The sequence below is a fragment of the Epinephelus lanceolatus genome, chromosome 8 (assembly GCF_041903045.1).
Source record: "Epinephelus lanceolatus isolate andai-2023 chromosome 8, ASM4190304v1, whole genome shotgun sequence".
Classification (NCBI taxonomy): Eukaryota; Metazoa; Chordata; class Actinopteri; order Perciformes; family Serranidae; genus Epinephelus; species Epinephelus lanceolatus.
This window is the reverse complement of record NC_135741.1, coordinates 34,268,104-34,291,739: the sequence shown is the minus strand read 5'-3', so window position 1 is coordinate 34,291,739 and position 23,636 is coordinate 34,268,104. Positions and strand designations below refer to the sequence as shown.

At 40.9% G+C, this 23,636-nt stretch overlaps 1 protein-coding gene across 2 annotated transcripts in view; it reads right to left on the bottom strand.

Moving 5' to 3' along the window:
• Nucleotides 1-483: 483 nt before the first annotated feature.
• klhdc8b (kelch domain containing 8B) overlaps nucleotides 484-23,636 on the bottom strand; it is a 283,831-nt gene continuing 260,678 nt past the window's right edge. For both annotated transcript variants that reach the window (XM_078170215.1, XM_033628898.2), the window contains one exon: nucleotides 484-9,144. In XM_078170215.1, the coding sequence (XP_078026341.1) occupies nucleotides 8,948-9,144 (197 nt within the window). In that variant the 3' untranslated portion in view covers nucleotides 484-8,947. The remainder of the gene's footprint in view (nucleotides 9,145-23,636) is intronic.

Here is a 23,636-nt window from a genome sequence, read left to right as displayed (position 1 = left end):
CAACTTCCACCCGGGAAGCCAGTGTTCACTTCCTAAAAAAAAATGTCAATTTGCAGTGCTGTACCGATGTATTGCATTTATTTTGAAAGAGACTGTATGCAAACTGTACATTTCCTGCATTTTAAAAACAGACTACGCATGTAACAGTGCGTCCTTGTACGTCAACAACCAACGCACCCACCCAGGAGACGTTGCATGTCATATGTCGACGTGGAAAGTCCATAACAAATAAAGAATGTGTTGTCCTGATCAAACGGTGAGGGAGGTTTGTGTGGAGCCAACGGTCCACTGCCCATTTTTAGCGGTCCAATCCAGTGCCAAGGATTTGATCCCTCTTGTTACTGTACATCACTTGACTATTCTATTTCAATGGGTAATACACAGCTAAGTGTTTCATGGGGACTTTAATAATGTCTCTCAGTCACCCCCCCCCCCCCACCCCCCCCGTCCCCAACCACCACCACCACCACTACCAAAGGCTCACATCTTTTAATCTCAATGCCCTCAGTTTGTAACACATGCTTTATAATAAAAATGTTATTTCTCAACCCCAAGCCAAAGTAACTCTAATGATATAAACAAAGTTGTTTTCTCAGACTGTAGAAAGCACCATCCTAAGCCACAGAGGACATTATATAGCTGTTGTACACCTCATGAGAAGTAAACCTATCGTCATGTGTAAACTTTGTGTTCTACCAACATTGCTGTAAAACAACTGAAACAGAATTTTATTTGTCTCAGTGAACATAACCTAACTGCGATACAGAACATATTGTATAAAATTGTAAGTATGTGTTGTTTTTATTTGTTTCTGTTATTTATACTTATGCTATGTCGTTGAATATACTGTATGTGGTCTCAGTACAGGAGTCATACTGTAACTGAGTCTAATCGTTGTTGGTGTCACATGTCAAGTCAGCGCTGTATGGGCTCGATTCACTGTAAGTGCATAGTTTGAAGTGGCAGGAGTTACCGTGTGTGTGGGTGAGTCTGTCTGACTAAAAGGGGCTATGCATGTTTCTACAACCAAATGTTTACACAGGGATGAAAATACAAAAGCATATAATTATAACATAAATAAGGATATATTTAACTTTGCAGTGTTTCACACACACTGCCTTACACCTCCCCACACACGCCATCTGAGTGGAGTCGAGTCCACCGTTCCTTATGTTTCCTTCTCTGTCTTCCTTATCACCTTCAGCACATTCCATTAAGTTCAGTAAACCTCCCAAATCACATTTGCACACACAGAGCACATGGCAATACTGATCCACTGAGACCACAAAGCAGTTTACCAGGTTTCTACCATGTCAATCACTGTAGGGAAACAGCACAGTACAGCAAGAGAGATTAGAACAGGGGGAGGGATTTCTGGGTTTGTGTTTCCCAAAATGTCTGCACAAACTAGTTTCACTCTGACACTTGTCAAAACGACAGACAGCTTTGAAGGCCGGTGGTTCTCAAGCTGCGGGGGGTTGAAAATATTAATTATCTGAAGCATTTAGTTCAATCACAGAATGAAAAATATTATCCTGTGTTGAAATTGATGTTTTTTCGACCATTTAGATCTGAAAACCTTCAAGCTTTTAAATCACTCAATGGAAAAAAATAGTGTGTCAGCTTGTTTGCTTCAATTATATATCTCTGTCCTTCCTCTATTCTCACTAAATATAACCTTTTCTAGACCTTTCTACTTGAAAACCATATATTAGACAGTGATATTACATATCCTCATTCCCAGTATTATACAAACTGTGTTCCTATGCTTCCCGTCTGACTAAAATAAACAGACTTCTGTATAAACCTCTACTAAAAAAAATATTTGCTGCAACATCCACCCAAGCAAAGCTTTACAAGAACACATAACTAGTGACAAACACTTTGGGGAACCCAGTTCAGATCTGGACAACACCACGACACATCTGTCACCTCACAACCTCAATCCACAACACAAACAAGTGAAGGGCAAAACAATGAACAAACATAAACAATTGACAGAAAAAAACAATTATATCTAATCCTGGTTACCCAATCAGTAATAATCAAGGGGATGTTTGATATTTTTTTTTTTCAACTATAGGAAACAAAAACAAGAACACATGGGTATACTAATGTAAGAGTAACACATTTATGCTACCTGCGGGTGCTGACACTGTTTCCTGTTGCACCAGGAAAGTGTGTTCAAGTTTGCCCGCACAAAAAAAAAAAGAAACAAAGAAAAGACAAGAAAACTGGGGAGGCTTTTCATTATCAAACACAAGATACACTTCAGCATTGAATTCATAAAACTGAAAACAGTGTAAATTCAGCATCGTCCACCCACTTCTTTGCACTCTGCTGAATGCACCCCCGCTGTTTTGTCAGAACCTGAGTCTGTGGGCCTTATTTTTGTGAATTAAGGCACAGAGCGTGCCATGCACATTGTGCCTACACTAAAACAGGGCCCTGAATGTATCTTGGACAAGAGGGTACGTACTGTATCTACAAATGTTTGAGAGGTAATGATACACAAGGCAACTATTTGAGGCAATGCAAGTCACGTCTGTTTGCTCCGGATAATAAAAACGTGCTTGAAAATGAGTGTTGTACCTACTCGCGCATTTGTTGCCAGTCAACATTGCTCTGTACTTTAGGGTATTTAAAACCTGTGTAGTAATTTTAGGGCACTTATTGCTTGTAAAATTGCCCTGCGCCTCAGGTTCTACAGATTTCTCAGACTCGGTTTGAAAAATGTCACCTAGAAACTCATGCTAATTAAAACCATATTAATGCTCTTGTCATGGAAAGCAGGTCCACAATACATTTTGGCTTTCAACTCGTCCTGTAAGAACACATTTACATAGACATTTACATATGCTTGTGCATCATCCGCTCATGGCCTGCTAAAAAAGTACAGCCTGTAATTAGCTGCTACCTGTACTGAAGCATCCTGCTCTTTTGTTCTGTGTCTCCCAACCCCTGCTGTCAGAGGCAGCAGAGGGATTTCACTCCAATGAGTAAACAGCCTGACACGTACGTCACATCAGGAGCCAGAAAAACAGATTTATGAGGCATCTTTTCTATTGAAAGACAAATTTGAGATTTATGAGGCATCTTCTCCTAAAAACAATCTGACACTGACAGGGTCAGAGAGAGAGAGTGAAAGAGACAAGGTTTAAAAAAAAACGAAACCAGACAACAAAAAGAGAGAACTAGCTCTGGCAAGGTCCCAGAATTCCCTGGGGACTGCAGTGTGCCATGTAAACTGTATCGCAGAGCGGGAGAAACTGAAAGACTGCACAGGAGACATTGTACATCCTCCAGACAACTCACATAATAATAGATGGTGAGCGTGGCTTGGTGTCAAGAATTTGCACACACACACACACACACCCACACATAAGCATAATAACAATCGTGCTCACACGCGCCCACACGCCATCACAATCGCACAAGTGCGCGTACAGTGTAACCATGAATGTAGACGTAGAAGCACAGCCGCACATATAAAATAATATGTGGGATGGTTTTTCATCCGACTGCAGTTGTCCTCAGCCCAAAGCATTTTTGCATCTTTCAGCTCTTAGTTTTGATTTTACAGGCCAAAAGTTTACTATTTCAGTTCAGTCTCCTAGCTTTCGTCAACCTTGTTTCCGAGAAAAGACAGAAATTTAGCTGATGAACACAGTGGAGCATTTCCTCAGAAGCTGGTGGAGACCAAAGAGGTTAAAGCAAGTATATATTAGACTAACATTCCTCAGGAAGTTGCTCCTGGAGTGCTAAATGTGTAAGCAACAGTTCATTATCAACTATTATAACAACTTATGGTGTTATGTTGATATAATGTTTACAGCTTGCTCTGCCGCCCCCAAGTGGCCATAAAAAATCTGCTAATGCAGCTTTAAAGGTTCAGTGTGTAACATTTAAGGGGATTTGGGGGGATTTAGCAACCAGCTAGCTGAAACTTCTCCTGGCTAGAATTCTTTTAATGTTCTTATCTTATCTACAGAGGTCTCTTCCTCTCCGAAACATATGGACAATGTGATTTAAACTCATAAAAACATTAAATTAAGCAGTTTCACATGCAAATCAGTGCTTTTCTTGTGCTGTTTGGTATGTCTGAGACAGGCGGTTTGCCCAGCACATGCTAATATGTGATCAATTTTTTTCTCTGATAACCTAAGATCCAGATGTCTAGGAGATTTTCACTGGGAAATGAATTATCCGCAGAGGTCTCTTCATTTACGATGACTTCAATCGGTAAAAACACTCACAAAACAGCATCTTTTCAACTCATGGAACCAGTGTTTGGTTTGTCTGTTCTGAGCTACTGTAGAAACATGGTGGTGATCATGGTGACTTCCCTTTGACAAGGATCCACAGCTTATTCTAAGATAATGAAAACATGATTCTTAATTTTAGGTGCTCATACACTGAAGAAAAAAGTACTTATTAACATTCCATTTCTGACAAAATATCCCCCTAAATCCTACACACTTTACCTTTAAGATCAAGTGCGGCAATATTTGACTTGTTGCCAATTCTCCCTGTTGGCTGAAAAAAGAAAACAAAACAAAAAAATCCCCCGTGGCCCCATTAAAGAAGCATCTGTCAAATACCACAGACAGCACATAAGGCCAATTATTACTTCTTCTGTAATAACCTTTAGCTGTTTGTGCTGCATGAGCAAGTCACATGCAAATACCATTTTAGCCATTTTGCCAAACCTCATCCACTTTTCGCGATATATCCATGGCAAAAAATAGACATGTGATTTATCTCTCTCACACACACTCTCACAAACTGCAGTTGATTCAAGTAGGCTCATCAGAGTTGGATGGAGTGGAGGGCCACAGTCCCCAACCAGAGGAGCTGTTTACAGACAAAATGATCTTTGTGTTCTCTCCAAGCATTTGTAATTGTAGCCAGATAAAACTGTGGGAGCCACAGGTTATTTTAGGAGGGATGTTAACAAAATGACCAAATTGCACGCCCCTTGTTAACCTGCCACCCTCCATCTCCATCCCCCAGTAGCAGCGAGAGTGCAGGGGCTTGTCTGTGTGACTCATTGGTCATTTATCTGAGATTTGTGCAAGTTAAAATCGCTAAACATTAAAACAGATCGCCTACAAGTCGTCACTGACTGACTGCATTCCTGCACTCCTGAAGGTCTGTGCTCGGCTCTGCCTACAAGCTGGAGTGTGTGTTTGTGTGTGCTCACGCATACATATGTGAGTGGCTTATACCTAACACACTCAATTAGATGCACACAATGCAGCACCAGAAATAACCAACTGTCAACTGGCATCTCATCTGAGCTCCAGCAGCTTCAGTGCTCTTGCACAGCAATAGATGTCTGACTCTGTTAACAAGATGTGCCAGGGTGCCGACCAGAAATGTATATGAAGTGGGGCAAGACGTGTGTGGGTGTGTGTGTGTGTGTGGATCAGAAACACTGCTTATATTGGGGGTCAGAGCTAGCTGCCTCTTCCTGTATGGTTTTTATTTGTGTCTCTAATTTATCTACAGTCGTTTTCTCTCTCATCTTTCTACATGTTTAAAAGCATGTACACCTTTTCAAATAGTTTCATGTACTGGGAGACAAAATGGCTCATTCTATTTCTCAAGCACCTGCAATATTTACCAGGTAATTTAAAATAGTTTGGATGAACCAGATAAATGTCGTCTCTAAATGATGCAATAAGGCTGCAGGCCTGTATCTCAACTTCTTATGTGTTAGAGTGCTGAAACAAACCATCATCTTTGAATTAGCCATCGTATCTGTTGATTCAATCTGGATTTCATTTCCCATTTCCAATCTCAGGCTCATTTCTCTTTTGTTTAGCACACTACCTTTAATCATCTAGTCATCAAATAAACTCTGGCAAAAAACATTTGAAATGTCATCATGGCAAATATCACTGCCTGTATCCTCCACGCAGCGAGGAGGAGGAATAGGGCAAATGCTACCAGTATGGCAGGATAAGAAAGACCAACAGAGGCTGCTTGCCACACAGCAGAACACTGCACTGGGTAATTCCTTTGTCTCCAGCCCGACCTCGTCCGCTGTCCACAAGTCACTGGATCTGTCACAAAACATTCTGCACTGCAGCTCCCCCCATCATCTTTCATCCCCAACTCTGGTACACAAAGTCTCATTTCAACCCAAACAAACAAAATCTCCAGCTGTCTTTTGAGCATCAGTTGCTCACCCACCCTATGACTAAAAGGTGGCTCTGACAAAGTCTGTAGCAGCTGCTGTCGACTTGGATTCATATAAGTTATGAGTGATTCCATGAGTCATGCCAACACATCCATAGAAACTGCTCAAAGCACTCCTAGCATAATTCTTTGATATCAATCTGTACATACAGTATGTTGCACATAGTTTTTATGCAACATGGCTAACAGTTTCAGGCAGCAGTTACTTAGTAATGCATTACAGTAATGTGTTACTTTTTCAGTAACAATTAGATAGATAGCAATGACAATTTACTTGTCCAAACTATACTTTGTTGGCTGATTTACCAGGAGTTTGATGGAGAGTTGACATCATTTCACATATTAACTTGGCCCCATTGGACCCAAAGCCTATTTGTCCGACAGCATATCCCACAAACTATAAAACTATAGGGCTGTTTCTCCAAAGCACAAGGTTAATCATTGTGCACTAACCTTTCTAGTATAGTAAAGACTTCTCCTGCCCTACTCTGCCTCTGATAGGCTTTCACTCATAGCCTTAGTTGGTTGAGTGAGGCATGAGGACTGAGATTGGTTATGGTAAGAATACCATGGTAAGCCAATCAGGGGCAGAGTGAGGTGTGACATGCCTTCGCCATAGTTAAAAGGTCCAATGGCGCCATTCTGCATTATAATTAGTCATGTTCTTCTGTTTTAGAGCATGTGTAGCCTATTTTCAGAGCAATGGGCCATCCGAGTGATGAGCATTTGTTTTCAGAATACCAGGCTGTTGGACAGAGGTCCTTTCAGTCCAATGGGACATTTGTCAGACTACTGGGGCTTCGGAGTTATGAGCTGTCAGAAAAATGGCATGGCACCCCTGTTGGATTTCGGCTAGCTCCTACCAACAGACGAGACGAGATGCGTTTCTCAGTAACTCCAAATTTGTTTTACTTACATGATGTGAATTCTTTGCTAGCTAGCTAATGTTAGCCACAGGTGAGCCCACATCCAGGAGTCACCTGGGTTTTGTTCATTGATGGAGGGCAGCTTCACCATGCAACCCCTCACTCTGCGAGGTTAAGCTAGCTGTTGGTGATCAGTGAAAAAAATCCTTGATAAACCACAATATCTTGTTTTCTATTTCTACACATTACGTACAGATGATGTGACGTGTGGGTGTGGAAACGTTGGAGTTATTTAAAAGCTGAGCGAGGTAAAGGATCTAATTACTCTTGATGATGAAGTAATATAATGAGTAATATGTAATCTAATTGACTACATTTTTCAACTACCTTGCCCAAAACTGATAGCTTCTGTGCTATGCTTTCACTTCAAAGCTGCACAAAAACTAGCATATTTAGCAATTCACTGACAAAGTGACGTACTGAACATACAGACCAATAGTAATGAAGTGGAATATGCTGCATGATTTCAGAAGTTTCTATGGGTATTTTTATATGATTTGCTTAACCTCGGCTCCCTTCCTGAACAAGCTACAAACCTTTCAGTCCTTTTTAAGCCTATAGGTATGGACTTTTTTACACTCAAAAGAGATCAGGACTGGTTATGCAAAACTATGCTCATGATAGCCTACTACACTTGGGTTGGACAAATCTAGAGTAACAAAATTGCCTCAAAATGTTGCCCAGGTATCATCACCACAAGATTCTCTTCCTGTTTTATCCACCATCTGACCGATATCAACTTGAGGTAAAGAATACAAAGTACGACTATCCATCATAAAACTCAAGGGACATGTAATATGTAAGGAGGCTGACGTTGAGATTATTATTTATCTGTCGGGATGCTTCAGTGCAGCAGGTATGAGTAACCCTGCATTCACTCCACGAGCAACTACATCCTTGTGCTACAGTATGAAGGACAGTTTGAGCCTTGGTGATTGATTGGGATTGATTACGGTGATGCTAATGTAGCCGAGGTGGATAAATATGTAGCAAAGCGAGGTGCTGACAACTTAGACCACAGTCAGCTTTTCTGCCACAACACATAAAGGAAACACAATGACTGTGGTCGACGTCAGCCAGCACGTCACTGGTTGTAGAAAAAGGATGGGCCTCTGATTTGCAGTTTCTTGGGTTGCTTGCGGTGTGAACGCATGTTAAGGGCCACTGTTGTTGACACTGTGGTAGCGCTTGCTAGCAGTGCTAACTCTCACACATAACAACAAACACTTCAACGAAAAGAGAACAACCAAAACAGACATTCACATTCCCAGAACGTCACTGTCTAAAACTCATCTGTTGTTTCTAAAGTCATAGAAAAGTGTCCGAGCTCGCTGTCGCAGCAGCAGAGGAGAGCGACGCTGCCGCAAAGAAAAGATACAGATATGGCCCTATCTTCCTTTAATATCCAGAAAAGTACCCTGCTTTTATTCTGAAAAATGCTCAACAGTTCAAAGGCGTGTTGTTTCTTCAGACACTATGTGTGTGTGTCTGTTTTTTGCTCATTTTCTCCTTCCTCTGATTTGCCCAGCGTAGAAAAGCTATCAGTTTTCTGTCCTTGCCAGTCACAGCAGGCGGCTTGAACGCCCTTCATCTTGTATTCATCCAGCTCTGTCACAAACTGTCTCTGCAGTTAAAAATGCTTGTTGAATGTCAAAAACAGTTTCCTTCATCCCAGCGCACAAGGAATCCATCATTTGGACATAAAGGTAGAAAAGTATCTAAATACGATCTGTGGATCCAATTCATGTGTTTTTGCACATACATGAATAATTATCAATGCCGGTGTGCACTCCTGCGTCTTTGCATGTGTGCATGTGTCAGACTGTTTCTGGTAAGCAGAGGGCTTCCACAGCATCACTGGGTCCCTGGGCAACTCCACCGATGACAAAGAGCATGCTGGTCATCTGCAGCAGGGCAGAGGAGCAGCGTGCGGTTGGCATGGGCGCCACATACTCCCAGCGCCGCTTCACTGGGTTGTAGCTCTCCACCGTGCCCAGCGGCGACGGCTCATTACCTGCAGAATGGAAAGTGACATATTAGGATGGCAGCAATAATGTTTCAAATGCAGCATTAGCCAGGTTTTTAATTCAGTTTGGAAAACAACTGGAAACATACAACAAATATTTAAGGTTTGATATAGTTATGTTTCTTTCTTTTTCTGAGTGGACCATGGAAGCAAATAAAGGCCAAACAGATCTGAACTGGGAATTTGGGAAATCACTACTGAAAACCTGATGTTGATATTTAAGTACTTTTGAATATAAAGCATTGATATACTTTACTTAATTTATTTTACTTTGAAAACCATCAAGCTCAGCTGCTTACGATTGACATCCTGGGTGTTGAAGTCTGAGTTTCACATGTTGAATGTTACTGGTTTAACGTGAGAGAGCTTATTTTGACTTGACCCAATTTTAGAACCAAAATGAGCTCATTAACTTTGAATACAGTTTTTGATTATTGCGTATTTGAATTCTGTGTCTGTATATTTTTGAACCAAAAAAATTAAACTGGAGTAAAGTTTTTGAAATTGTGCAACTTAATGGTATCTTCTGATTTTTTTGAAAGATCACATTAATTCATACATTTATACAAAATAAGCAAATATTTCACAGCTGGAAAGATGGTCTTTTCATGAAACTAGGCTGCCTATGCAGTGGAAAGATGCAAAATACTTTTGGAATTGGTGCTACATGACCAGAGAAAACAGAGGCAAAGAGCTGTGGCATTTGCTTTCGTTCAAGAGGTGGGAAACCTACAACTACCAGAATGCACTGTGCTGCACTGGACCACTAAACGCTCCCGCTGGATAACGTAATCCAAGCTTGGCTAATTTTACCCAGGAAAACAGATAGGGTAACAGAAGCTCTTGAATTACAGTGAAACAGTGAGCCTAAATATGTTTATGAAAACATTTTAGGTGAGAAATATGAACCAAGTAACCAAATGTAGGTTCATATTCACTGCTTAGTTTTACCCAGGCCAGCCATTAGGAAACATGGACAGGGGGACAACATTTCCCAAAGTCGGCCCCCTCTACATATATTATAATCCAATTAATCTTTATTTATATATATATATATATATATATATATATATATGTACATTTATTTTTTTGGCCAAAAATTGACCTCCAATGAATGATTAGAGAAAACATCATAAGATCAAATCATGACTGAAAAAATACTACTTTATCAAATATTAGTCAAATTGTGTACAGAACTGAGAAAGTGTGAAGAGTATATATCTATCAATTCTCAGTTTTCCTCAGTCATGCCCAGTTTATGTAATTGAAAGACTAGGGGACGCAGTGTGCAGAAATAATTTTGAAAAATGGCAGTTCCTTTTTCCCTCTGCAAAAGTTAGCGTAAATTTGGAGCATTATTTTGGCCCCTCTCTGACATGAGAGGATAACATGGTTGATACTAAAGGATGCCTTAGGTCCTCTAGTTTAATATGACACCTGTATAGTCAGTGTAGCTTTAAAACTGAGCCTGCTATAGCAGGTTATATTTGCTAAAAGTTACTCTGCCTCACTTCTCTATACTTGTTGTGTCTGTGGTGGTGGACGTATGGAAATGTGGACACACCATTTTTAGTACAAGCAACAGCTTTAGAGCCAGCAAAAGTCTGAGCAAATCTTAGTGGGGAAGATGAGCAGAGAGATCTGGGCTCTGGTAAGATGGAGGGATGTTTATTGTTTACCACATTTCATTTACACATTGTTATGATCCAAAGCTGGTTGAAAATCGAGTGCTAACTGCTCACTGAGAGCTAATATACACTCACACATACACACACACACACACACACACACACACACACACACACACGTGAAACACTAAATCAAGGATAACACCTTCTTCAGGAATGTGATGAAGAATCCCCATGACTCCATCTCCCCCTGTTGTCATAAACGCACTAAAATAGTCTCGGAGTAGAGACACGATTATCAGTCTTTGCCTGAAAGAGCTTTTGTCTGCAGCTATAGAGAAGCTGGAGTGGATACTGTGCATCATCTCCACTGCATGGTTCAGCTTAACTTGATTCTGTGCAACTAATTTTTGCAACCTGATGCTTTTCTCAATTTTTGTAAGCAGGATTCTCAGCTTACTGTCATAGTGACGTGAAACTGCAGTGACATCATTCTCAACACGACACAGCATGAGTTGCTCCATACAGCTCTTGCTTGATCCTTTAATCGGCAAGAAAGGAATGACTGTCAGTAGACTATGAAGTGGTTTTGCAGTTGGCCATTTTTTTTAAAAAAAATCTGGGTTGAGTAAATAAATAAAAAAAATAAAAATAAAAAAAAAATAAAGAATTTGCAGTTGCTATTGATGGTAGCTTGGCTTAATAAAAAATTTCTCTGCATGGTGTCTTGTGTCGTGCGAGTGACAATTCTCTCTGATCTAACCAATCTAGTGACCAATCAGTGGTCTGCAGTGTTTTAGCTTCATCTGTGGACTGTATTTAAAGAAGGACAACATGACAACTTCCCAGTAGTGAAGCCTAAACATCTTGATCGCCCCCTTGTGGCTGTCTGTAGTGCAAGCCCTACGAACTTCATGTTAGTGGATGGGGCAAGGGTCAAACTATAAGAAAAAAGTACATATTCAATAAATTTTTCTCAAAGATGGTCTGTGTCATCTGAGGTAGTTCTTGCCACACTGGATTATGCTTAAGAGTTTGTTTTTCTAATAAGTTTGGTTATAACTGGTATATTCGCAATCAATGGCACTGCTCACGATTGGTCGCACAGGTATATAAGTGGAACCTCAATACCCCAGAGATTGCTGCCGCCCAGACTCTGGCTTGAAATGACATCACCAGCACAAATGGGCTGTGGATGTGTTGGGGATGTTTTGGATTTTTGTACATTGGGAGTAAGTGGAGACATGCTGTCCATCTTTGTATACAGTCATTGGCTTCACCTACTGCTATCAGCTCAGCTCGTTTCAAACCTCAAACAAAATGGTACCAAAAAAAGTATCTGGTGACAGGTAGAATCCACAATTGTACGGTACCAAAAAAGTACGGTACCAACTGAGTTGAATCAAGTCGAGCCATGCTGGTACCATGCAGAGAAAATAAGACTTTGGATAGACATTCAGTGGAAAGTATCACGGCTCTAAATGAATGCAAATGCTAAATGATTCAATTCTAAAAGGTGATAACTAGGGCTGCACTCAAGTCAAAATTATGTCAGTTGAATCGGATTTGGCTGTTCAATGTGAATATTTGACTATTGGTTTATTGTCTTCATACAGAGTTTGAGAGTTTTAACAGGGTTCAGTTTTATTTATACAGTTGATTCAAAACACACATTAAACCTGGCTTAATAGAGACAATTTCAAACACAAGTACGCAAACTGGCTTCACTATAAATCGCAGAACTGACAGACAAACACTGGACACATTTCCCCCACCAATACAACATGCTAACGTTATTAGCACAAGTCTATGGCATTTTACATTGTATAAATTAGCCTAGCGTCTTGCGATCTTTTCCTCTTCTCATACGAAACCAGGGACAACAGCAACATTAATCAAAGGTAACGGCTCATAATTTGGCTCCATTACAACTCACAACATTCGCCGACAAAACAACTGTCTTATACTAAACACGTTTTCCAAACAAATATAACATGCTAACGTTATTAGCGCCAGCCTATGGCATTTTACATGGTATACATTAGCCTTGCGACGAGCGGAGATTTCCTCTGCTCATATGAAGCCAGGATAAATCCCGAAGTATAAATCCCTGAAGGATAAATCGCACACACAACTTAAAATGCTATTTTAGTGGAGGCTTTACTTTCTTCACAATTTATTATTATTATCTTATCTGTGAAATACAAGTAAATACAAGCTTTGTTTCCACTGAGGGAAATGGTCTCAGCTTACAGAAACTGACAGGAGGTCTGCGTCACCGTGACGCTGAGCATGAGGGTGCGAGTCCAACTTTCTGTCAACAAGTTTTCACAGGTAACTTAGCCTGTCCCCCCGCCGCAGGAAATAATGGATTAATCCTGGAAAGCTATTGATGTAGCACTTTTCTCCTTATTAAAGTAATACGGCGATTATTCGACCAATGTGAATTTGGTCGGATGAGAGCATAGCGACCAAATAATCGACTAGTCGACCAGGAGACTACAGCCCTAGTATCAGCTTCATAGGACTGATCTGGAAAATAAGAAAACACTTCTTATGTAATTTCCAAAGTTAGGACTTCTGAGTTTACTTATTCAGAATTCTTGTCTTTGACTCATTATCACTAACTAGCTGTTAAATTCCAGGTTCAACAAAGCAAAAATGTCTATTAAAGAAAAAAACATATGTTTTTCTCGAGAACCTTCTGGAAATTTAGAACAGCTCACAGTAAAAGGTGTCAATTAACTCCAGCTCTCGGTTGAATTACTGTTCTTTCACATCATTTAGAAATGCAAAGTAGAAAGACAGAGATTAATTTATATGCAAATGTTGCAGGATATTAACTTCATTTACATCATTGGGTTGAGTATGTGCTCCAGCAGAGACTAACAGCAAAATTACAATGAGTCAAAACTGCAACTCCAGAATGTAGCTTTAATATCATGGACCACATGTTAACTCTCACCAAGGATTCCTTCTCCTTTCTAAGCTCTGTTGTGTTTCTCCTTCTTCCTCCCTCTGTTTCTCTTTCCCTCCCCACTCTCTTTCACCTAAGGTGCTATGCTCACTGTCATTATACATCAACGAGCTTCAAGTTGTTGCCGTTTCCATGGAGACCCACATCACAGCGAGTCCCCAAATGATATGGACTGGTGAGTGTATGGTGCGTGCATGTGTGTGTGTGTGTGTGTGTGTGTTTCTAAGGAAGACTATTATCATCATTTTGTTGGAAGAACAAAGTGACGGCACCGAGTCGGCCTTTTCAAAGCAATCTGGGCCTCCTCAGGCCTCGGCTCCTTTATCATTTTTTATGAGGACACACATACGTACCCAAACCTGTAACTACACACACACATGTACACACGCACACAGAAACATACTCTGTGCTGCTCTTGGTGCTAAAAGGCTTCCTGTCGCTGCTTTGATTCCCGCCCACAGACGTCATGTCAATTCACCAGCCGCTCCTGTCCTCCTCCTCCATTCTGCTCCCTCTCTCCTCCTGACCTCCATTCTTCTCCTCTTTACTCCCATTATTCTTTCTGTTATCTTCTCTGCCTTTCACCATTAAGTTCATTCTTACCTGTCGTTTCTTTTTTTAATACCTCATCTTTTTTTTCTTCTCTTCTTATCTATTTCTAATCCTTTCTTGGAAACAATTTTTCTCCTACTTTATCACTCTTAACCCCACCTCATCTGTCCTCCTCCTGCTCTGTTCTCCCCAACTATTCCTCTTCCTGTCCGCCTCCTCTCCACTCTCCTGCTCTTCTTTTGGCTTCACTTTTTCCTCTTTGATGCCTCTCGTTTCAAATTCTTTCTTTCATCTGCTTCTGTCGCCCTTCTAACTCTCAACCTTTATGGCATTGTTTTTAGTCTCTCCTGCTTTTTTCTCTGTTGCCTTTATGCACAAAGTGATGCCCACTATACATAAGCTACAGCACATACAGTGGAGTTTCATTTATTGTTGCTCATGGTTCACCGTGGTGCTTCATACCAACATTTAGCTTAACACTGGTGCATCTAATCAGTCCGTAAAGATCAGTGTTTTCAAAAAGTTTTTTTTTTATTGATGACCTATTGTAGTTCCCTTTTTAATTTTCATCAACAACCTCAACCTGCCTCACTTCTTCTGCTTCAGTTACTACTTTCCTACATTTCCCAGGATTCCTTTACAGATTTACTTAAAGACTGTTTACTTGACGCTAACAGAAAAGGTTTTCTGAAGACATACAAAATAAAAGTCAAGCTTTTTATAGACAATATGACAGCAGTGTCCCAACTTCAGGTTAAGCTTAAACAGGTTTTCAGTATATACTGTGTTCAGATAATTGGAAAAAGTAGTGTAGTGACAAAAAATGTAGATTAAGCCAGCACACTACAAAATGAGTACAAGAGTCTGGTGAGAGATGGTATGACGGACAGTATGTCTCTGGTGAGAGCACATTAAAATATGACAAATGAACCCTGATGAGTTCATCAAAGTCACCTTGGGATATTTAACCATTGGGATTTAAATAAAAAAATCTGCATAACTCAACCTCTGCTGCATCAACAGTTACACAGACATGTACAATGTATTCAGTTTTTTGCCCTCATTCCAAAAAAGACAATATTCCGACTAAGCTGTTTACATGGCTAATGAAAATGATCATTCCACGAATATTACAATTTACTGTTTATCATTTCCAAATATAGAAAAGTGGCTGGATTGGTTGTCATTTGCTTCTTTGCATCAAAACCTTATTTTTCAAGACTTCCGTGGACTTGTTTGAGTGCGAACACAGCCTCCTTCTCTCATTCCCTCAACGACCTTCTTGAAAAGGTTGGTATCCAAAAACCTGTTGATATGCAAGTTTATGAGTAGGTGTGTTTCTTTTTTGACCAAAAATGTGGGCTTTTCATTTGGGCATGCATCTCAACCTCAAACTACTAAACTGTTGATGAGTTGGTTTGTGTACAACACATTGACGCACATGTGTCGCAAACTGACTTAAAAAGCTCAACTGAGAGGTGTATAACAAATGCAGTGTATACATGTCCAAAGAATGCATCTTAAACCCTTATAATACTGGCATATCCCACATGTCACATCAGAAAATGTTACATTTGGTAAAAGGCTTAATTTGGAATATCCAAATGGTATGCTGCTTATCCGTGAAGATTCTTCATCCAGGTCACGGTAATCGTAAGTGCTAATAGCTTAGGCAACTGGACTTGCTTGCGTTTCTTCATTAACGACTCTGAAACTAAGAGCTCACGTGACCCCGACGACTCCTCAAGGGTTCCCACCCACACAGGGTTTATAGCCTGCAACTTCGTACCAGTCATTTAGAACTGAAGAAGCTTCTTGGATGAGAGGCGAAACGTCTTCAAGAAACGCAAGCAAGTCCAGTTGCCTACGCTATTAGCACTTACGGGTATGCTACTTACATGACTTGTATCAAATTTGCAGTATATTTGGAATGTGGAATATTACTGTGCATGTAAACAGTCACTTCTGATTGTTCTTCTTTTGGAAGTGCGTTACTAACTAAAATTTCCTCTCAATATAAATGGACTGTGTGAGTTACATTTGATGAACTGACTGGGAAAAACATCTTTTGTATAGATTGGTATGTACTGTATAACGCCCAATGCCAGCTGGGAGAGGCTCCAGCCTCCTACGGGCATGCAATGGATAAGCAGGTATAGATAATGGATAGATAGATAAATACAACCAGTATGTGCTCTGGATTTGAGCATGACTTTAGGCTGAAACGCCTGCTGGTCTATTGATGCTACTGTCTGTGGAAAAAAACAGGCATCTCGTCTTTGTCTTTGATGGTTCATTTTTGTCATGTCTGTGTTTATAGAGAAATTCTTCTTTGATTCTTGACTGAATTCTCATCTTGTGGGAAACATTTACTTTCATGTGCCTTTAAATATATATATATATACAGTACAGGCCAAAAGTTTGGACACACCTTCTCATTCAATGCGTTTTCTTTATTTTCATGACTATTTACGTTGTAGATTCTCACTGAAGGCATCAAAACTATGAATGAACACATGTGGAGTTATGTACTAAACAAAAAAAGGTGAAATAACTGAAAACATGTTTTATATTCTAGTTTCTTCAAAATAGCCACCCTTTGCTCTGATTACTGCTTTGCACACTCTTGGCATTCTCTCCATGAGCTTCAAGAGGTAGTCACCTGAAATGGTTTTCACTTCACAGGTGTGCCTTATCAGGGTTAATTAGTGGAATTTCTTGCTTTATCAATGGGGTTGGGACCATCAGTTGTGTTGTGCAGAAGTCAGGTTAATACACAGCCGACAGCCCTATTGGACAACTGTTAAAATTCATATTATGGCAAGAACCAATCAGCTAACTAAAGAAAAACGAGTGGCCATCATTACTTTAAGAAATGAAGATCAGTCAGTCCGGAAAATTGCAAAAACTTTAAATGTGTCCCCAAGTGGAGTCGCAAAAACCATCAAGCGCTACAACGAAACTGGCACACATGAGGACCGACCCAGGAAAGGAAGACCAAGAGTCACCTCTGCTTCTGAGGATAAGTTCATCCGAGTCACCAGCCTCAGAAATCGCAAGTTAACAGCAGCTCAGATCAGAGACCAGATGAATGCCACACAGAGTTCTAGCAGCAGACCCATCTCTAGAACAACTGTTAAGAGGAGACTGCGCCAATCAGGCCTTCATGGTCAAATAGCTGCTAGGAAACCACTGCTAAGGAGAGGCAACAAGCAGAAGAGATTTGTTTGGGCCAAGAAACACAAGGAATGGACATTAGACCAGTGGAAATCTGTGCTTTGGTCTGATGAGTCCAAATTTGAGATCTTTGGTTCCAACCGCCGTGTCTTTGTGAGACGCAGAAAAGGTGAACGGATGGATTCCACATGCCTGGTTCCCACTGTGAAGCATGGAGGAGGAGGTGTGATGGTGTGGGGGTGTTTTGCTGGTGACACTGTTGGGGATTTATTCAAAATTGAAGGCACACTGAACCAGCATGGCTACCACAGCATCCTGCAGCGACATGCCATCCCATCCGGTTTGCGTTTAGTTGGACGATCATTTATTTTTCAACAGGACAATGACCCCAAACACACCTCCAGGCTGTGTAAGGGCTATTTGACCAAGAAGGAGAGTGATGGAGTGCTGCGGCAGATGACCTGGCCTCCACAGTCACCGGACCTGAACCCAATCCAGATGGTTTGGGGTGAGCTGGACCGCAGAGTGAAGGCAAAGGGGCCAACAAGTGCTAAACACCTCTGGGAACTCCTTCAAGACTGTTGGAAAACCATTTCAGGTGACTACCTCTTGAAGCTCATGGAGAGAATGCCAAGAGTGTGCAAAGCAGTAATCAGAGCAAAGGGTGGCTATTTTGAAGAAACTAGAATATAAAACATGTTTTCAGTTATTTCACCTTTTTTTGTTAAGTACATAACTCCACATGTGTTTATTCATAGTTTTGATGCCTTCAGTGAGAATCTACAATGTAAATAGTCATGAAAATAAAGAAAACGCATTGAATGAGAAGGTGTGTCCAAACTTTTGGCCTGTACTGTATATTCACAGGAAACTTAGGTTAAAGCAACAAAACTACTTGGTTAGGTTGAGAGAAAAGGTCATGGTTTGGGTTAAATATCAACATTTGTTATGGAACTCCATTTACATAAGTAACTTAATGTGTATTACACGTTAAATAGTTAAAAAGAACTCACCGTCAATTTAGGGTTTCCCATGGGACACAAACATCTGTCTCCTAGGTTAAAGTCCTGTATATGTTTGACCCAAGCACAACCCCTCCATCCTACCCTAAGAGGACTTTCTGACAGTGCATTGCATTCAGACACTAAAAGGGGGGCTTGTGTGTCAGTATCACAACATGAGGGCCACTGACCAAACTGCCATATCTGACACCCTGAGAGTGAAAAACGGGTTGGGTATCCTCATTTTATCCCTTTGAAATAAGTCATGCCAGTGGAGTCTCTGATTCAAAGATCTATTAGAGTTCCGCTTGTATCAGTGAAAAGGTAAAGCTGGGAACAGACCTCAAGATAATTGAAACCTAGAAGACCAGACACCCCATACATAAGCTATTTCCACTGATGGAGACAGAATTTTCATTATCTTTTTAACACAAAGGACAACAGGTAGACTATGATTAGAGCTCAAGGCTGGATAAGCCCCCCCAGTAAAGAAACACTGATTTTCAGGTGTTTCTATAATGAAACCAAGACAGACTCTGACCTCATCCAGGCCCTGACTATAATAATGAATATGCTTGGAGCCTACAGGTTGATGCTTGTGTGGAGGTGTGGCTTTTTTAATGCTAAATGAACAGCAGTAAGTGAGATAGGTGGTGTGGCAACAGGCATGCAGCCAAAGAGTGAGCAGAGCTCGGATGGCTAAAATACAGTACCGTGGTTATGACCATACATAAGATACTGCAGTGGAAACAGCATGCAATATGAGACTCCTGTTAGCTGCCTGAATTTTACGTCATAATCTTGATAAAAACAACAGGTAGCAACTTGATCAGAGGGAAAATGATTAATGACACCTGCCCTGCTTGGTTCGGTTCAATCAAACACAAGTTCAATTGCCCCCTCAGTGGGCAGGTGTGGACTCAGCAATCGCGCTCAGGTGCACAACCAAAAAAGAGAAGAGGTGGTCTTGGTCCCATTACAACCGAACTCTGGTGAGGTTCGTGTTCCAACCTCGATCCGAACCAACTGCAGTCGCACTACGCATTGTTCGGGTTTGGAATATGCATGTTTTCCAGTTGGAGCCGCGCCTCGCTTTCAAACTGTATGGTTTGCATAAAGTGTACTCTTCTTCAACGTTTTGTTTACTTCCTGGATGTTTCCTGCATGGAAATTCTGACCAATCAAGTGCAGCTTTCTTGCGCAAGGCATTTAATGTAGTCCACATGTAAATACTGCCGTGACAACACAAACCAACTCTAGGCAATTATGCAGCTTTGTAACAAAATTAGTCCCTGATTCGGACCACCCAAAGACACATAAAAACCACCTGCCAACACCAACTGGAAAGAACTGCACCTGACTTGGTCCAACTTGGTTGTGTTATGATAATATAACTATAACTGGCCCCTACAAACATAATGTGCAGTGGCCTTCAGTTGACCAAGTGCTTGGAGGCCCCCTCCAGTGAAATTCAAGTTTCAACTTGTTGACATGTCAATATGGTGTTTTTATAAAGGTGAGCAGGTATGCTCTAGCTGCAGGCGAGTAACTGAGGGACAGGGGCAATTTGCATATTCATATATCTGCACATAAATGAGGCAAAGGTGTAGAGTAGTAGCTAAGTCACTGTAAGGCATGATGGGAATGAACACAGATGAGTTTTTAGGGGTTTAATCAATGCCACAGGGGGCCAGATACTGACATGTAGCTGCAGATGATATGATAAAGAGGAGACTGAATATAAGTTGATAGATGGTAACATTGTTTCTAGAATTTTAATATTTTTGCAGTCAATACAGTGCTCTATAATTACATTTTTACTACAGGACTCTGTAAACAAGAGCACTATAAATGAATAACTGATCCTCATGCTGATGTTTAATAGTGATGAGGACTGAGATTTTACCACAGTGGTGGTATGGTTGTTACAAATAGCCATAGCCGTACGTAATGGCAGCCTCTTCTTTGGAGAACCTCGCCGATCCAATATGGTTGATGACAGTGCATTTTCCTCTGCTGTAGGTCTAATAAGTGGTGAAGCGGGCATTTCTACATCAATTCATGGCCAACTGTGGGAGTGGTAATGAGACTCGTACACACGCACCCAGTGCCACAATGATGGAGATTTACAGAATTGGTTGTACAGTACAAACAGCTTTATAAATCTGGTGGAAAGACTTCGGGCTTTGTGAGAAAACACAATTTTAGTTGTGAATCCACAGAGTCACAGTTTGAAAAAAAAAAATACAAAAAGTTCTATGCAACAATTCGTGCAATTCTTCTGTTACATAATGTATTTTCTTTCTTTGCATTCTCAGCTCAAATATCAATTTCATCCTCTACTGTTTCCATCTCTATTTTTCATATTGTTACCCTTTCTGGGGCCCACAAGTGTTTATTTTCTGTCTTTTCCATTCACCTCTCTCTGACCCCCCATCGCTTCTGTTTTCAGACAGCCAGACAATAGCACAGCACTTAAAGTCAAAAGGAAGCCATAACAAACCTGCAGTGGAGTTTATGGTAATGTTTGATGTGTGCTGTGAAGAGCATCATTACATGCCCTCTTTACGGCACTTATCATATTTTAGCAAGTAATTCACAGCACTCATCCATGACCTTCTTTGTTGCTTCCTCCAGTCCTTTGAAACTCATTATGTGTGTATGAGGAAGATACATTTCATTGGTCAAAGTGCAGCTCAACATGGTCACCACAACATAGTAAGAGGTAGCTGTGCACAGTGGTCAGAGACAAAATGATTGCTCAGTGCGAGCTTGGATCCTCTCACATCATCATGCTGTGACATAGCAGGGTTCAGAACAGGTCAGCCACTGCTCAGCCCCAGCTGGCTGCTGGTTGTGGATCAACAGTCAGTGGTTGACCTGTGAACAGTCACAGACAAGCTGTGGAGCGCCCAGCTGACAGGCTCAGGAGGAGCAGGAGGAAGACATTCAGCAAGGTACTGATCAGATTATTTGATCAGAAAGGGCCAGGAACTGGAGACAGTGTGGTTCATGGTCAGCTGAGTGCTGAGATACTCCAAGTTCTGCAGTGCAGCAAACTGCATTTTACAATAGGCTTTTCCAAAGACAGAGTACACCAAGTTTGGATTGTGTGACCTTGGCAAGCTGAACTTGGGAGAACGGACGAAAGCTTAATCTAATATACACCACACTGCCTCAGTTTATTTTCTTTTTCAAATAGTTCATTTTTATTGAAATATAGTGATATTCGGACATTTAAGGACCCAAAAGCCTAAAGAGGCAGCACTATTGCCCAACGTTTAGAGCCAACAGTAAAGAACCAAAGGGCTTGATTCTCTACAAAATGGGAATAGGCCAGTCATCTTGGGAGCTGACTTCCTAGCTGGCAAAATGACCTCAAAAAACATGGAAATGGTTACTTTCTCACATGTGAAAGTACTCAAATTTCAATTTGTGACACAATAACATTTCTATGACAAAAATGATAACAGCCTGGCTCAAAATCTCGGCCATCGCTGCTGTTGGACACTTACACAAGGTGCACACCAGGTAGTCTCGCGTGACCAGCCTCCCTTACTTCGGAATGGGAGTCTGGGGACATTCGTCTTTCGTTTTGTAATAGAAATGGGCGGGGATATCCAAACCATGTGACGGCGTTGCCATAGGTACGGCACATGTGTTACATGTAACAGAGACGTACCAGAAACACAGAGAGCAGGTTAACGGTGCATAGTACTGTGATGTAGATTCGTAATGTAGTCAGTCATGGCTCAGGCTACTACACCAAAGAAACGTGTGGATATTATTCAGGTTTGTTCGGCGTGGGGGAACAGCAATTCCGGCATAGGCGGGTGTAAGGCAAAGCTAATTAGCCATTGGTCGAGGAAGTATGGAAGTACACGGATTTGGATCCAATCACATCACTGCCGCTGGGAGCCAGGGCTAGTTCTATTACAACTTTCCTATGGGAATGTCCACAGATGACAGAGTCAGCCAGGGTGCTGACGTCATCAGCGTCTGTGTAAGGACTACACACCAGGCAACTTCCAAAGTGTCAAACAAACAAAACGGGCAGAGTTAAAACACTTTTGCTCATTTGGACTGGATTTGGTTAGATGTGGATTTCAAACTGAAACAGTACTTTGGCTGAATGATGATATTTTACAAGACCACAAGAGTGCAAAGTCCAGACATTCAGTCCAGATTGAAAGTAAGGGCTGTTGTCCAACTGTGTGTTATTGGATTGTTTGGATTTGCTGGTGAGTTCAGTGAATCCTCGTTAACCTTACCAGCTATAAAAACAGGCTCTCTTGACTGTATTTTAACATCATGCGGACACAACAGGGCATGTTACCTGCAGCAGCTGATTGATTGTAAGGTTTAATGACTTAGGAGTACTCTGAACCTCTCTAACCTCTCTCAGACCCAGGAGCTATATTTAGTTCTGATATGCTTTGTGAATTAGGCTGACGTCATGTCTCACAGTTACAGTGATACATCCCTTATCTTTAAGAGTTCCTCCTTGCTCTGCCAGTTAGAGCTACCTTTAGCCTGACGATGTGTTGTGAATACAGCCTCTGTGCCACAATGTTTTTTAATCTAAACTAACATTTAAATATCCCTTTGTGTTTCTTTAGCCTGTCACAATGTAATGTTACCTGTGAAAGTTGTCATGTTACTTTACATTAATACAGAATGGCAGAATTACTCAGGAATTAGTCGCAGATACAGAGTCTATCAACATGTAAAAATAAAGGGATTTACCTGCTGATTTTTGGGGTTTAAGCCACATTATATATATTCTTATGTCTCTGTCATTCTGTTTTTCTGGCTTGTATTTTTGGGCTATATTTAATGATATAATCCAATGTAATAGGCTTAAAGAGTTGTCAGAGATGAAGAGGTTAAAACTGCACAGAAAAGGTTGAGAGGCACGGATGATGAAAATGAAGCATGAATGCACTAAGCTGAAGAAAAATGAACATGCCCAGGGTGTTTATGTGAGCAGCTTTGTGTGTGTGTGTGTGTGTGTGTGTGTGTGTGTGTGTGTACATGAGTACATCCTGACAAACAATCTGATAATGAAATGATACGGCTGAGTACATAATTGCACCTCAAGTCGTTCTTCTCTGACAAGTTGCATCTAATTAAAATTTACATGCA